Source organism: Rhinichthys klamathensis, unplaced genomic scaffold (assembly GCF_029890125.1).
Source record: "Rhinichthys klamathensis goyatoka isolate OS25496 unplaced genomic scaffold, OSU_Roscu_1.1 h1tg000482l_1, whole genome shotgun sequence".
Taxonomy (NCBI): Eukaryota; Metazoa; Chordata; class Actinopteri; order Cypriniformes; family Leuciscidae; genus Rhinichthys; species Rhinichthys klamathensis.
Window position 1 is genome coordinate 100,001 of NW_026606969.1, and position 17,500 is coordinate 117,500.

At 40.2% G+C, this 17,500-nt stretch overlaps 1 protein-coding gene across 1 annotated transcript in view; it reads right to left on the minus strand.

The window, feature by feature from the left end:
• Positions 1–17,500, minus strand: part of LOC130072189 (cilia- and flagella-associated protein 46) — a 122,736-nt gene that overhangs the window by 43,161 nt on the left and 62,075 nt on the right. Inside the window, exons 28-36 of the mRNA XM_056237202.1 lie at positions 16,679–16,811; positions 13,990–14,156; positions 10,612–10,683; positions 9,233–9,394; positions 7,343–7,491; positions 7,177–7,269; positions 7,052–7,097; positions 6,157–6,291; positions 2,623–2,823 (exon numbers count right to left, since the gene is read on the minus strand). Of these exons, the coding sequence (XP_056093177.1) occupies positions 2,623–2,823; positions 6,157–6,291; positions 7,052–7,097; positions 7,177–7,269; positions 7,343–7,491; positions 9,233–9,394; positions 10,612–10,683; positions 13,990–14,156; positions 16,679–16,811 (1,158 nt within the window). The remainder of the gene's footprint in view (positions 1–2,622; positions 2,824–6,156; positions 6,292–7,051; positions 7,098–7,176; positions 7,270–7,342; positions 7,492–9,232; positions 9,395–10,611; positions 10,684–13,989; positions 14,157–16,678; positions 16,812–17,500) is intronic.

Consider the following 17,500-nt stretch of genomic DNA (forward strand, 5'->3'; position numbering starts at 1 on the left):
CTCCTGCAGTTCAAACCGAGCATCAGTATGGGGAAGAAAGTTGATTTGAGTGACTTTGAACGTGGCATGATTGTTGGTGCCAGAAGGGCTGGTCTGAGTATTTCAGAAACTGCTAATCTACTGGGATTTTCACGCACAACCATCTCTAGGGTTTACAGAGAATGGTCCGAAAAAGAAAAAACATCCAGTGAGCGGCAGTTCTGTGGGCGGAAATGCCTTGTTGATGCCAGAGGTCAGAGGAGAATGGCCAGACTGGTTCGAGCTGATAGAAGGGCAACAGTGACTGAAATAACCACTCGTTACAACCGAGGTATGCAGCAAAGCATTTGTGAAGCCACTAGAGTTCTCAACGGGCCTGAAAATTACAACCCGACCCGGCCCGTGGCTTTTAAAGCCCGGACCCGATGTAACCCGACACATCAACATGAATTATCTGCCCGAACCCGACCCGCGGCCCGACGCCACCCTTTTGATCGGTGAGTGGTGTATGTAGAATGACTGCTGCGCTTGACGCAGAGAGAGAGAGAGCCCCGGCCGCGCGCGCGCGCGCACTCTCACGTCTCACACATTCCGCCCATCCAGCTGACATAAACCACATTTCAATAAACGAAAAAAACTATCCAGTGATTAAATGTTTTCTGTATTGACGCAAATCTTGTGCGATGTCCTAAACTGCCGAGATAATCACACAACGTGTCGCGCCGCCCCTGAGCAACGGTGATTTCACCTGCAGCAAGATTACTTTTCACCAACTCCATCTTCTTCTCCGGGCTAAAGGCGTGCACGCAGCGGCGTCAGGTCTGCCCTTGCGTCGCGATGCACGTTGCACGCAGCAGCCAGACTTTCTTTACAGTGAACAGCAGCGATGAATAATAAATGTGTTTTTTTTTCTTTCACTGTACAATTCAAAAGATTAAGCCCGAAGTCCGACCCGACCCGAGTCATTTGCAAATATTTTCGACCCGAACCCGGCCCGAACCCGCGGGTCCCGTCGGGTTTGTCGGGCCGACCCGACCCGTTGAGAACTCTAGAAGCCACAACACGCACAACCTTGAGGCGGATGGGCTACAACAGCAGAAGACCCCACCGGGTACCACTCATCTCCACTACAAATAGGAAAAAGAGGCTACAATTTGCAAGAGCTCACCAAAATTGAACAGTTGAAGACTGGAGAAATGTTGCCTGGTCTGATGAGTCTCGATTTCTGTTGAGACATTCAGATGGTAGAGTCAGAATTTGGCGTAAACAGAATGAGAACATGGATCCATCATGCCTTGTTACCACTGTGCAGGCTGGTGGTGGTGGTGTAATGGTGTGGGGGATGTTTTCCTGGCACACTTTAGGCCCCTTAGTGCCAATTGGGCATCGTTTAAATGCCACGGCCTACCTGAGCATTGTTTCTGACCATGTCCATCCCTTTATGGCCACCATGTACCCATCCTCTGATGGCTACTTCCACCATGTCACAAAGCTCTAATCATTTCAAATTGGTTTCTTGAACATGACAATGAGTTCACTGTACTAAAATGGCCTCCACAGTCACCAGATCTCAACCCAATAGAGCATCTTTGGGATGTGGTGGAACGGGAGATTCGCATCATGGATGTGCAGCCGACAAATCTGCGGCAACTGTGTGATGCCATCATGTCAATATGGACCAAACTCCCAGAGGAATGCTTCCAGCACCTTGTTGAATCTATGCCACGAAGAATTGAGGCAGTTCTGAAGGCAAAAGGGGGTCCAACCCGTTACTAGCATGGGGTACCTAATAAAGTGGCCGGTGAGTGTATATATATATATATATATATATATTACATAAATAATATATATATATATATATACATACATATGTAAATATATACATTTACACTATAAAAAAAATTCAAGGGGTTAAAAAGGTTTTCTTTCTCAAAACACTGAGTTTTGATTTCTAAGTGATCAGTTTATGTATAAGTGTTTTCACACGTGATGATTGGCTGTAGGTCATCAGTGTGGCATTAGATGGCAGTGTTTCCCAAATGAAACAAAAGATCTGTTCGTTTTCAATCATGTGTCTAATGTAGAGAAGTTTGTTTTAATAGCAAACTGAGTGTAAAGCGTATAATGTGCTTGTAGTTTTGCAGACCTGGTCTGAAGATTCGGTGCATGAGTAAATGTTTCTCTGAGTGAGCCTCAAGTTACACTTTTAGTGTCCAATTTGAAAAAAACTGTAATGCATTGGACCCTAAATGCATTTGTTCTCCATTACTGCCAACAGTTGAGCGGCTGGCGAGTCGAGTCAGCTTTATTTACACAGCGCTTTTTACAACAGAGTGTTTCAGAGCAGCTTTACAGAGATAACAGGGAAATAATGCAACAAAGTGTGTTTCCAGAAGAAAATATCATCACAGTCCAGCTTAAGAAAGTTCAGTGATGGCTCATTTTTGTTGTAAAAAAGTTATTAATTTAGTTCATTTATATATATATAAAGCGGCTCTGGAGAAAACCGTGATGTCATCGTCCAGCTCAGTTCAGTTCTCATATATGCTGTCAATGCAGCAGATCAATAATATTGCTGAATATTAAATGAAATGTTAAATGTAATGTCCTCAATTGGCTGATTGGCTGTCAATCATTGTGCACCTGATGATGCGTGTCCTGTCCTCCTCGTCCCACCACAGCGCTCATCAGCGTCTGAGCGAGCCGGTGGAAGAACTCCTCGTCTCCTCCGATCTCCAGCGCTCGCTCACACAGGACAACAGCCTCGCCGTATCTCTGCTCCTGATTGGCCAGAACAGCCAGCAGGTGTAAACTCTCGGCCAATGACGTCTGATCACCAAGTTTCTAAAACACACATATAGAAATAATGAGGTGTGCATTGTTTAAAGTTCCTCCAAGCTCCACAAAGACCTCTTTAAGATCTTTAAAGAAGAGCTTTACAGCACACACCGCAAACAAATGCTTCTCTTACTTAGTATTTTTGTCTTGTTTCCAGTCCAAATATATCAAAAAATTCTTAAATCAAGAAGCATTTACTAAAGTAGTAAAATGCCATGAGATATTATGTCTGGTTTTCTGGGGAAATAAATACAAAATAAAGTGAGTTTTTGCTTAAAACAAGCAAAATGATCTGCAAATGGGGTGAGAAAAATAATCCTGTATGTTACAAAATCCTGTTTCTGTTTGAATTAAGATTATTTTTTCTCACCCCATTGGCAGATAATTTTGCTTTTTTAAGCAACAACTCACTTCATTTTAATGAATTCCCCCGGAAAACAAGACATAAAATCTCATGGCGTTTTACTCATATAGTAAATGCTTCTTGATTTAAGAATCTTTAGATATTTGGACTGGAAACAAGACAGAAACACTGAGTAACGAAGCAGATATGTGTGCAGTGTGTGAAGCACACGTGTCTGGGACTTGTTAAGGTAGAAGATGATTGACTGAAATTACACTGAGAATTATACACTGCAGGAAAAATATCTACAATTAATATCTTTACAACAAAATACATTTGAGAGGCATTCATTTTCTTTTCTCGTAAGACAAATTATATTGGTGATTGACTGATTGTAGGGACCATTAAACTGACACTTTAAAAATACTTTCTATGCTAAAATGCATTTAATTTATTGACTTTAAACACACCCATTCAAACATGCAGTCAGTATGATTTTTTTTTAAATGACGACAAGGCCGCATTAAATTGATCAAAAGTGACAGTAAATACATTTATAATGTTACAAAAGATTCTCTTTTAAATAAATGCTGTTCTTTTAAACAATTATATATTCATCAAAGAATCCTGAAAAATAAAATGTATCAGTTTCCACAAAAATTTTCAACACTGATAATATTCATAAATGTTTCTTGAGCATCAGATCCTCATATTAGAGTGATTTCTGAAGGATCATGTGACACTGAAGACTGGAGTAATGATGCTGAAAATTCAGCTTTGATCACAGGAATAAATTACACTTTACTGTATATTTTCTCATAGAAAACAGATGATTTACATTACAATAATATTTCACTATTTTTACTGTATGTTTGATCAAATAAATGCAGCATTGGTGACTTTTGAACTGAGTTCACTTAATTTAAATAATGATTTTACAATAAATCTAGTGCAATATTTCTTATTTATCAGAGTGCTATGAGTTAATTAATTGGTCTTATATCAGAAATACAAAAATATGATTTCTCCAGGAATAACTTTGCCTATAATTACACAAAAGGTCTTATTTTTTCCATCCAAAAATCTGTTTAAATCTGAGCTCACACTGATTATTGGCAGATGTTTTAATAACAATCATTCAACATCTTCAGTCATTGCTAAATTTCAAAGCGGGGGTCCTTCATGCATCATGTGTGTTTGTTCACGCTCACCTCGGCTATCAGGTGTGTGTGATGTTCACTCTCACCTCAGCTATCAGGTGTGTGTGATGTGCACGCTCACCTCAGCTATCAGGTGTGTGTGATGTTCACTCTCACCACAGCTATCAGGTGTGTGTGATGTGCACGCTCACCTCAGCTATCAGGTGTGTGTGATGTGCACGCTCACCTCAGCTATCAGGTGTGTGTGATGTGCACGCTCACCTCGGCTATCAGGTGTGTGTGATGTGCACGCTCACCTCAGCTATCAGGTGTGTGTGATGTTCACTCTCACCTCAGCTATCAGGTGTGTGTGATGTGCACGCTCACCTCAGCTATCAGGTGTGTGTGATGTTCACTCTCACCTCAGCTATCAGGTGTGTGTGATGTGCACGCTCACCTCGGCTATCAGGTGTGTGTGATGTGCACGCTCACCTCAGCTATCAGGTGTGTGTGATGTGCACGCTCACCTCGGCTATCAGGTGTGTGTGATGTGCACGCTCACCTCGGCTATCAGGTGTGTGTGATGTTCACTCTCACCTCAGCTATCAGGTGTGTGTGATGTGCACGCTCACCTCAGCTATCAGGTGTGTGTGATGTGCACGCTCACCTCGGCTATCAGGTGTGTGTGATGTGCACGCTCACCTCAGCTATCAGGTGTGTGTGATGTGCACGCTCACCTCAGCTATCAGGTGTGTGTGATGTGCACGCTCACCTCGGCTATCAGGTGTGTGTGATGTGCACGCTCACCTCAGCTATCAGGTGTGTGTGATGTGCACGCTCACCTCAGCTATCAGGTGTGTGTGATGTGCACGCTCACCTCGGCTATCAGGTGTGTGTGATGTTCACTCTCACCTCAGCTATCAGGTGTGTGTGATGTGCACGCTCACCTCGGCTATCAGGTGTGTGTGATGTGCACGCTCACCTCAGCTATCAGGTGTGTGTGATGTTCACTCTCACCTCAGCTATCAGGTGTGTGTGATGTGCACGCTCACCTCAGCTATCAGGTGTGTGTGATGTTCACTCTCACCTCAGCTATCAGGTGTGTGTGATGTGCACGCTCACCTCAGCTATCAGGTGTGTGTGATGTGCACGCTCACCTCAGCTATCAGGTGTGTGTGATGTGCACGCTCACCTCGGCTATCAGGTGTGTGTGATGTGCACGCTCACCTCAGCTATCAGGTGTGTGTGATGTTCACTCTCACCTCAGCTATCAGGTGTGTGTGATGTGCACGCTCACCTCAGCTATCAGGTGTGTGTGATGTTCACTCTCACCTCAGCTATCAGGTGTGTGTGATGTGCACGCTCACCTCGGCTATCAGGTGTGTGTGATGTGCACGCTCACCTCAGCTATCAGGTGTGTGTGATGTGCACGCTCACCTCGGCTATCAGGTGTGTGTGATGTGCACGCTCACCTCGGCTATCAGGTGTGTGTGATGTGCACGCTCACCTCAGCTATCAGGTGTGTGTGATGTGCACGCTCACCTCGGCTATCAGGTGTGTGTGATGTGCACGCTCACCTCAGCTATCAGGTGTGTGTGATGTGCACGCTCACCTCAGCTATCAGGTGTGTGTGATGTGCACGCTCACCTCGGCTATCAGGTGTGTGTGATGTTCACTCTCACCTCAGCTATCAGGTGTGTGTGATGTGCACGCTCACCTCGGCTATCAGGTGTGTGTGATGTGCACGCTCACCTCAGCTATCAGGTGTGTGTGATGTTCACTCTCACCTCAGCTATCAGGTGTGTGTGATGTGCACGCTCACCTCAGCTATCAGGTGTGTGTGATGTGCACGCTCACCTCAGCTATCAGGTGTGTGTGATTCAGCAGGACTTTAGCCGGCTCAAACAGGTTCATACTGATACACACATCGGCCTTCGCCAGCCAGTGTCCGGCTAACGTCCTTCTACTCGGATCCTCTTCAGCCAACAGCGTCTGACAGGGTTCAGTGTGTTAGTTTGACATTAAACACTCACATAAAAGCTTCATTCCCAACTTATTTTCACTCACATTGTCTTGCTACTAAACCATTAATCATTTACACTGCAACAAATGCATTTCTTACTTAGTTTTTTTTTCTTGTTTCCAGTCCAAATATCCCAAAAATTCTTAAATCAAGATGCATTTATTAAAGTAGTAAAATGCCTTGGATATTATGTCTTGTTTTCTGGGGAAATAAATAAAAAGTAAGTGAGTTGTTGCTTAAAAAAAAGCAAAATGGTCTGCCAATGGGGTGAGAAAAATAATCCTGTTTCGGTTTGAATTAAGATGATTTTTCTTACCCGATTGGCAGATAATTTTGCTTGTTTTAAAACAAGACATAAAATCTTATGCCATTTCACTTATCTAGTAAATGCTTCTTGATTAAATTTTTTGATATTTGGACTGGAAACAAGACAAAAATACTAAGTAAGAAAAGCATTTTTTGCAGTGTAATCATTTACCTTTTTTCCTAAATTACCCCTTTTTTATATCACAATCTGCTTCTCTTGTACGCATGACTATTTACAACTCTTCCTAATGTATAGATAACTGAATTGACCTGTGCTTTTTAATTTTTTGGGTGTGTTTTGTTGTTTTTCTTTTATTATTATTATTAATATTATGTAAAAGAGATCTAACTACTTTAATTTATAATATTGCTGTCATAAAAATCCCATCAGAAGACTCTCAAACGGTGGCGTGAGAAACTGACCTGGTCCGACACGACGTCTCTCTGGGTCAGGACGGCCCTGTGGCTCCTGAAATCAAATAAAGTTGCATTAAACTAACGAAGCGCCAGATAATGACCAAACCTGATTAGAGACTGAAGAATCACACCGCATCTGCTCGTCCTCAGGAACGCGTGTGAAGCTGAGGAGCTGTTCGCTGTACGGAGACTCAAATCCCAGATCCCGACAGTTCCTGATGATTCTGAGAGATGAGAGGAAGTGATGTCATATCCTGCTGTGAATCTAAGGTCATGTGACTGTGTTCAGGGCGATACCTGAGACGGTAGAGGTCAGACTGACTCCTGCTCTTCATCAGGTCATGAGCGATGACCTCGGCCAAGTGGAGAGGGGCAAAGGTCAACGGGGTCAACGAGACTGATTCCAGCTCTCTCACCAACAGATCCAAATAACACAGAGTTCGGCTCTGAAACGACACCATTAAACACTACCATGATGTACACATGCAATTCTAGTTCACATATGAACTGTTTTCAACACTGATAATAATCATGAATGTTTCTTGAGCAGCAAATCATCATATTAGAAAGATTTCTGAAGGATCATGTGACACTGCACTGCAAAAATGCTTTTCTTACTTAGTATTTTTGTCTTGTTTCCAGTCCAAATATCTAAAAATTCTTAAATCAAGAAGCATTTACTAGATGAGTAAAAAATAGATATATTATGTCTTTTTTCCCGGGGTAATTAATCAAAATGAAGTGAGTTGTTGCTTAAAAAAAGTAAATTATCTCCTTGTTTTAAGCAAAAACTAACACATTTTTATTTATTTCCCCAGAAAACAAGACATAATATCTTATGGCATTTTACTACTTTAGTAAATGCATCTTGATTTAAGATTTTTTTTATATTTGGACTGGAAACAAGACAAAAATACTAAGTAAGAAAAGTATTTTTGCAGTGTGAAGACTGGAGTAATGACGCTGCATATAAACTCATGACAGTTTTCTAATAGTGTTTTTGTTCAGTGAGATAATCCTCGTCCAGATCAATGCGGAAGATGCTCATATCACTCTAGAGATCAATACTTGCACTTCCTCATACGTGTGATCGGTCAGAAACGGTCCTGCTCGATCGCAGCTTTGATGATCTGTCACATGGGCCCTACTGTAAACATCTAAGGCACAAGTGCACTCAGGGCGTGTCCGAATCCACTTTTGCTGGTTTAACGATGGGACAAATGGTCGGCGCTCCTGGCGCTGGTCTAAAAGGGTCGTCTCTATTCTCTTAATGAGTAATGGGTGTGTTTTGGGCATAATGTGCAATAAACCAATAAGAGTCTCGTCTCACATTCCCTGTAAATGCCTGTTGCACTCATGGAGGAAATTACAAGAGGATAAACTGAACGCTTCTCTAGCGAGGAAACAGATCTGCTTGTGTGCGAGGTTAAAGATGTGTGTGTGTGTGTGTGTGTGAGGTTCAAGCTTAAGTGGACCATCTACGGGACAAGCCGGATTACACAATATTTTTATGTACACAATAATAATCTTTTATATTGCAATCCTTTTATTTTTAATATTTGGCTGGTTTGTGTGTGTGTGTGTGTGTGTGTGTGTGTGTGTGTGTGTGTGTGTGTGTGTGTGTGTGTGTAATAAGTAGAGAGAGTGTGTGTGTGTGTGTGTGTGTGTGTGTGTGTGTGTAATAAGTAGAGTGTGTGTGTGTGTGTGTGTGTGTGTGTGTAATAAGTAGAGTGTGTGTGTGTGTGTGTGTGTGTGTAATAAGTAGAGTGTGTGTGTGTGTGTGTGTGTGTGTGTGTGTGTGTGTAATAAGTAGAGTGTACGGTGTACGCGTGTTGTGGACCCGCCTGTAGGCTCATATATATTACTAATGCGTTATTTAAATAACAAAAAAATATACTGCGCCATTGACTTTAGAGCCGGTTCAGTTGGTCAATGTCTCAGTCTCAGTTCCTCAGAATAGCAACGGTCCAACAGTGCGCCTGAACACACACTCGTTCTCAGACCAGCAGCCCATGGGGAACAGAAGGTGCAAACGCATCTGTTATTTAAACAACGTGATGCAGAACGTGAAAAGCAAATGCATTGCTCCGGGTGTGTGATAGAGCCCATGTGAGACGAGAGACGCCCTCTAGTGGATCATCAGTTCATCATCTGTCATATGATGTGAGAGAGTGAGGATGGGCTGACCTGCGCGCTGAGGGCCGAGCCGTTGATGCTGTACGGGCCGTCGTCAGAACCAAAGGCCTGTCGAAGCTCCTCAGGACACTCAAACTGAGCCCATTCCTCAGGGCTGATGGGAAGACTCACTTCCACAGCTTTACCTCGGGGTTTGTCCTCAACAGGAGACGGCTGGAGAGAGATTAAACGTTTATAATAGAGAAACAGCATTCAGAAGTTGATCAAAAGGCACAGTAAAGACATGTATAGGGTTCGTACAGATAATGTGAAATGAAATTCAAGGCCTTCAATCGGAGATCTCACTTATTAAACAATATCTTTATTACTGTTAAAATAAAAAAAAGGTAAATAGATAAACCAAAATAAACCAATAAAACAAAATGTTACACATGAAGTGCAGCAGATGCAATGAACCATTGAGAGGATATTATGACAAAGAAATCACTTTTCTTATTCAAACTGATTCAAACTTGGTTCACTGCAGTTTTAAGCAGAAAATACTCAGCAATGCTGTCGACTTATGAATTTACACATGGTGTGTCTTAAAGCAGATTAAAAACACCATATATACACATAAACAACATTAAACGCTGGAGTTTCACCACTGGGTTGAAGTAACCTTTAAGTTAATTTATACAGATATGTGTTTAAAATTTTGTTTATTTGTCATATGGCAATAACAGTGAACATTTTTGTAGTCAAAAGGTTATAATTTATTATGTCTACTGACTTTCAACCCTGAAAAAGTGTAAAAAAAGTGAAAAGCACAACAATAAAAAGTGTGACAACTAGCCCCAGTGTCCCCTACATAGTATGCTGCCCTAGAAGGACAAACTGCAGTTTCACACAAAGCATGAAAATAGATATCAAATTAATTATAATGGAAAAAAATTCTACAGATGCTTTGTGTTCACTGGAGAATTAAGCGTATTTCCCCAGATAACAGGGAACGTTGTGTCAAGGTTCTATCAAAGTTACGAACAAACGTTCTTCCAGTAACATGAAAGAACAGAACGTTCGTTTGAAGTTGACGTGTTTTAAATGTTACTTGTTTCAGTTTTTAGAACGTTCAAAAGTAACGTTCACACATGCTTGCAATCGGAATGTTCCCTTAACGTTTGCATAACCAAGAAAAAACGGTTTTAAAACATTTTTTAACCCTGTACGTTCATCTAACATTCAGAAATATATATATATATATATATATATATATTCTAATAGACATGTACAGTGAATCATTTAAGTTATCAAAACTCCCTCAAACACTCGATCTCCCAGATCTTAAAAAGAAATAAAGAAAAAAAAATTATGGAGGAATGTTAGCAAAATGTTCTTAGAACACGTTTTTGGATATCTAGTCCTTATTTATCATAACTAATTACTCTCACCTGTTTAGACTTCTTGTCGTCTGGTCTCACAGCTGACTGATTCATCACTTCCTGTGCGGTTTCCATAGACACCTGCATTCAACACGGACACACACTTGAGGACGCAATCCTATCGTCTCGCTCTGAGGCCTAAACGCATCTTTTCTCTCCGCTTTGTCTTCCGTCGGCACTGAGACGGCGTTTTTATTAATGAAAACGAAGCTCTTCAAAGTGGATACATTTGAAACACAGTTTTCTCGCTGTAGTGTGGACAGTGGCGGAACTAGAGTTTTAAACATGGGGTGGCCAGGGGGTGGCCACTGCTACTTTCGGGGGTACACAGTACACACACAGTGGAAAAGCTTGTGGAAGGAATTGGGTCACTCTGTTTGTGTCTATAAGTGTTGAACATCCAAAATATTTGCAGAAAACAAAGCTGAAGCACCAAGTAGATAAGATACCGCATGTGTCTGTTATGAACTGCTGCATTTATTTACAAAAAATATTTATATATATATATTTTTTATTATTTTATTTGATCTTTTATTAGATATAGCAGGCATCAAGCAGACATGTCCTTGAAAAAGTTAAACAATTTTATTGCCCATCAATATAAAATCTTATCCTGGGAAGATTAAATACAACATAATTCTTTCTTTATAATAATTTATAATAATTCTAATTCTAATTATTTAATTTATAATAAAAAAAATTGTGTTCACTTTTGGGTGAACTATCCTTTTAATCTGGCAAAATCATCTCAACTTAAATTCCTGAATTGGGTATGTGATTGACTGCCTGTGTGTGGTAGATGCTCTGACCTGTTGCTGGTTCTGAAGTCTGACCACACTGACTCTGACTAGCCAGTGGTGATGCAAGGGCTGGGGGGTCTGTTTGCACCTGATCTGCCTGTTAGTCCAGTCATTTTAAGCCAAAAAGGGGGTTAACCTTGAACAAATTGCAACAAGCAAACTCAACTGATTTTGTATCCTCAATATGTCCTGACCTGAGTAAGGGAAAAAAGTGCCAAAGAATCCCATTAGGGAAAGTTTAGAAAAAAAAAAATATATATATAGCCTATTCATACGCCTATTCATTCTTTTTCTTACGAGAATAGGATAAAAAGTTTAACCTTTAGATATCACCATGAAAATTACTGAGTTGATTACTTTCATCAAGACAAACAAAAAATGTATTCCAAGTTTTTTTAAATTGTTTGTTAAGATGGACAAATTGTGCATAATCTAATTACATATGTGCTAATTTGCATAAATACCACAACAGATCTAAACATTGGGTATAGCCAGGTGAAAATGTCTTGTTGAATCTTGTTGACACATAACAGTAAAATACTTCATGTTAAGGTCTGAATGGAACCCATTTAGGCTACCCATGAGCATTAATACATAGAGGCAGGAAGTAGTACTTTAGAAACCAGCCTTTTTTAATTATTAAGAGATGGGGTTTGGGGCTGGGTCTGTGCGACTGTTTCTGGGGGACGAGTCTAAGGGTAGAACAGGAGACAAGGGTAAGGAGAATACAGAAGACAAAAGGTAAGTAAAATAAAAAGTGAATCCCCAGAAACAGATTTCGAAACTTTCCCCTAATGGGATTCTTAGGGACTTTGTTTCCTTACTCAGGACATAATGAGGATACAAAATTATTTGAGTTTGCTTCTGTTGCAATTTGTTCAACCTTTCTTTCATAAAATGACTGGACTATGTTTGTGCTTATTTTAAAATAACTCTGATATCTCTCCCTTTCTTTTCATGTTTAATTGACCCTGTTCAAAAATATGACAAATTTAAAATATGATTCCAATCATATTCATATTCTAATCATCATTCAATTACCAATATTTAACTCTTTCTCGCCAGAATAAAAAAAATGTGGATTTGGCAATTTTCACAATTTCATGGCACCCCAGAATATTTTGTTGTATGAATATCTGAACATACCAAAAGAAAGAACAAACCCTGTGCTTTAAAAAAAAAAAAAAAAAAAAAAAAATTATGTTATTCTAGCTTCGTGCGTCTTTTTTTTTTAATCAACACTTGAATGTTGGCAAGTTTCATAAAAAGCAACATGAGCAAAAAGCAGAGAAAATCGCATTTTTATCAAAGACTACATCTAGATAAGATTCATAATGATGATCAAAACACAGTAGATCGAGTCCATCAACAACCTACACCCATAAAGCTTCATAGTCCTATAGTGATCGCATTATGATATCGCTTGTTTCTGCTCTTTGCCTGCGTTTTGATCTCCTATCCTCACATTAGAACAATTGTATACTCTAACGTACACACGGCAAGGTACTGTATATGCGTGTATTAGGCCTAATGTAGGCTATTGGGAGCAAACCACCCTCATGCTAAACCTTAAAAGCTTACTTCAAATATGATGTTTTCTTATTCGGTGAAGTTCAGTATCTTGCAACCATCTCTCGTCCTCTGCTCGTCCGTTTGAAACTGCGCGCGCCGCGCTGCCGCGAACGTAATTTTTTTTTAAAATCAGCATCAGCAACTGCCAGTAGCAAATACAATTTTGGGGTGGCCAATCGCATGTCAGGGGTGTCCAGTGCCACCCCGGACCCCCCTCTGGCTCCGCCACTGAGTGTGGACGGAGAAAACTGAGGTGTTTGAAAGCGATGATGTAAGTTTAGTCATGTGACGCATATTAAACCCATAGATATTGATGTTTAGCGGTATTGTGGCTGTGCAGTTGCAGAAATCTGTAAGTTCACACACTCTCCACATCTCAGTCCTGCACAGATGACACACTCGCATCTGCTGTCCTGCAGTGAGACATGATGAGAAACTTTTGGAAAACGCTAAATTCCCCTTCACTGCGCTTGCGTAAACCCTCACAGAAGCTCACTGAGATGATACAGATGGAAATATAAATAATAAAGTTATCGCGTAATTCTTCTGGCAGGATCATTGTATTTATCAGAATAACTCCTCATCCGCTGATGGTCAGGGCGCTCTCACACAGCAATATATGTTGGGTCTAAAGCGCTGAAGCGGTTCTCATGTCTCACTGCAGGACAGCAGATGCGAGTGTGTCATCTGTGCAGGACTGAGATGTGGAGAGTGTGTGAACTTACAGATTTCTGCAACTGCACAGCCACAATACCGCTATAAACATCAATATCTATGGGTTTAATATGCGTCACATGACTAAACTTACATCATCGCTTTCAAACACCTCAGTTTTCTCCGTCCACACTACAGCGAGAAAACTGTGTTTCAAATGTGTCCACTTTGAAGAGCTTCGTTTTCATTAATAAAAACGCCGTCTCAGTGCCGACGGAAGACAAAGCGGAGAGAAAAGATGCGTTTCAAACGAAAGTGTGTTAGTGTGGACAAGGAGTGTGTGTGGAGGTGAAGCGCTGACCTTCCAGATGTTTAGCGTGAAGCTGAGCGCGGTGAGCAGATGCTGCAGGTGTGTGTGTGACGATCGCTCCTCGACGACAGCCAGCAGTGTGTGTGTTCGCATCAGACGCTCCAGACGCCCGACCGCCCGCACCTCACACACACACACGCCGGACGCCACGCTCTCCTCTGACGGGACAGGGGTCGAGTCAGCTTTATTTACACAGCGCTTTTTACAACAGAGTGTTTCAGAGCAGCTTTACAGAGATAACAGGGAAATAATGCAACAAAGTGTGTTTCCAGAAGAAAATATCCTCACAGTCCAGTTTAAGAAAGTTCAGTGATGGCTCATTTTTTTGTTAAAAAAAAAAAAAAAGTTATTAATTTAGTTCATTTATATATATAGCGGCTCTGGAGAAAACCGTGATGTCATCGTCCAGCTCAGTTCAGTTCTCATATAATGCTGTCAATGCAGCAGATCAATAATATTGCTGAATATTCAGGGGCGGCCTTACCTATGTTTCACCCGTTTCAATTGAAACGGGCCCCGCCCTCCAAGGGGGCCCCAACAGACCAGCAAAATCCCATTCATTTTCTCGGTAGGACATTGATTTTCAGCCATAATGTCTAAACCATTCAAAGTAGATTGACCACGAGCTACGAGGTTGTGAAATGAAAGTTTCTGCTCCTTTAAAAGCCACAAGCTACGAAATCAACCTTGTTATTTGCAAAACACTGACGTCTGATTGGTAGAACTCGCGGTTACCATGGCGACGTTTACCACCCCCGCGAACGGCTTAAGCGATCTGAAATATAATATCGGTAGTTTATGTATTTATACCTTTGCGTTTTTTGCCGTTAGGTTAAAATGTTATTTTGAGCAGAAAAAGAATTTTAAGAGGAAATGAAACTGAAAAACAAAAGATATCGGACAACAAAAGAAAAGCTTTATTCAGTCTACCAAAAGTGAAGTTACGCTGCGTGAAAGGGCAAGGCTTATTCCATGATCAGAGGTGTAGTGGTAAAAAAAGAGGTGGGTAAACTATAAATTCTGCTGGACCACGACGTGGTCACCCGGTAAGGTGGGCCACTGCCTACCGGTGTATGTGTATCCTGATGACATTGCTATACAGGCAGGGCTCACATTAAGCCTTTTCATACGCTTGTCCTTCGGACAAGTAAATCTGTCATTCACTTGTCCGAGTAAAAAAGTTTCTCGTCCGGATTTTTTTGTGTGTGTGTGTTAATTTATTCTGAAACAATATTCTCATCAGTGTTCAATTAGCTTTGATATTTAAATCGGCATATTGCAATATTTGCACCTTTAAAGGGCATCCCCTCCCCCAATATTATTAAATGTATGCTTCATCTTTCATTTTAAATTCTTAAATTTGATCAATAAATTCAATTATTTCGAATAATAAGACACTATAGGGCTGATCAAATTAAATCATTTACACTGAAAAATTACAATTGCATAAAATAATGTTATGAAATTGATTTAAATTTACAAATAAGAAACGTTGGAAAGAATGATCTACTTTTAAACATAACACAAACCGCCAGTAGGTGGCGGCAGGCGACCGTCTTAATGAGTGAGTCATTGATTAATTCAAACGATTTGTTCAAACAGTTGATTCATTCAAGATTGAGACAGATGTTTATGAATGGGTCATTGAATCTTTGACTCAATCGATTCGTTCAAAATGCTGAATCATTCAGTAATGAAAACAGGTTGAGTGTTCCTGTGAGATGCGCCGTGGTTCTGCTGTGATTTTTGTTTGGAACTATTTTCGCTGCTGAAACAGAACAAAAACAGCCAATAATGCATCTAAAATGTAAGTGACTTAATTTTAACTGTTTTAACTATTGAACTGTTGTAGGAAATCAATGTCACATTTTCAATCATGATGGTGTTCAGGAAAAATAATTGAGGTTGCTTAACATATGTTAAAAATATAAAAACTCCACATTTAGATTTTTTATAGGCAGTATGTTGTTAACAGTGTGTGTGTGTGTGTGTGTGTGTGTGTGTGTGTGTGTGTGTGTGTGTGTGTGTGTGTGTGTGTGTGCTGTGCGCTCATTTGTGTAGATTTCTCCTCGAGAGGCTGCGCGAGCGTCAGCAGCGCAACCTTACCGTCAGTAATAGTCAACAACACTGACAGTAATGCAGCGCAATATGAAAGAGTTCGTCTTAGGTTTTACAACCTATGAAACTAATAATGAACAATATGAAACTAAAACGACATAAGCTTAATTTATAGCTATTAAGAGGTGGATAAACGCAATTTAGAGGTGGATAAACGCACTTTGGAGGTGGGTAAACGCTATTTCCGAATATTGGGAGGTGCGTAAACGACGTTTACGTGCGTTTAGCCTCCACTACATCCCTGTCCATGATATATAATTGTATATAGTTTTAATCAAATAAGGTTGGATTATTTCTATGTTGAGCTGCCTGTTCATGAAGCTGAAAGTGCACGTAATAAAATAATATACCATTGATGCAAACCAACAGGAATCCTTGCTTTTTCTGCACTATTATGTTTATGTTTTATGTAGGGCCCCATATTAGTTATTGAAACGGGCCCCCAGATGCTTAAGGCCGCCACTGTGAATATTAAATGAAATGTCCCCAACTAAGCAAGCCAAAGGAGACAAAGGCGATGTTGGTCATGTGATCGAGATAATCACACGTGATGAAGACTGACCGTCTGGGAACATCAGGATGTCTGCGGCCCATTCGATCTGAAGACGAGCGTCAGTCGCAGGAAAGTGTGTGACGTGAAGCCACTCGCCGAACTCCAGCAGGACGTCCACCTTCTGCCACTGAGCACCCGGAGCCTGAGGACACACACACACACACACTCCGTCAAGCACACTTCACCCACAAAATCAACAGGAAAACATTTTAAAAAAAAAATTTTTTTATGGAGAAAATGAACAGGGTTTGTACAGACACTGTAAAAGGAAATTCCAGGACTTCCAAGCACTACTTTTGGGGTTTTCAATGACAGAGATGTCACTTATCAAACAATAACTTTAGGATTTAAGTATTTTTTAAACACAAATTACAGATAAGGTATCCAAAATACAACTTACAGTGCATTAAATAACATATATTAAATACAAAAGTTTATAATGGCTATTATTGTTCAATAAATAATAATATTATATATATACAGCTTTTATCAGGGTTATTATAGTTGACTAAAACTAAAACCATAATAAACCTTTTAGTTACTTTTGTTATTTTCATTTAGTTTAACTTAGTAAACTACAACTCAAATAAAATAAATACTACATAAACATATTTTTTAAAAACAAAAACAAATAAAAATGTCAAAACACAAAAAAATTTAAAGCACTTTTCTACAATTTTTCCGCCCTGTGAGATATTGGGAAAATAATACATGACATTTGTGAAAAACAATTGTAAGTTAAGATCACAGTAGTATTTTTGTACTAATTTAATAATGATTGTGTCTAGAAATTGTTATGATGATTTTAAAGTGTCAGATATGCAAAGTCTG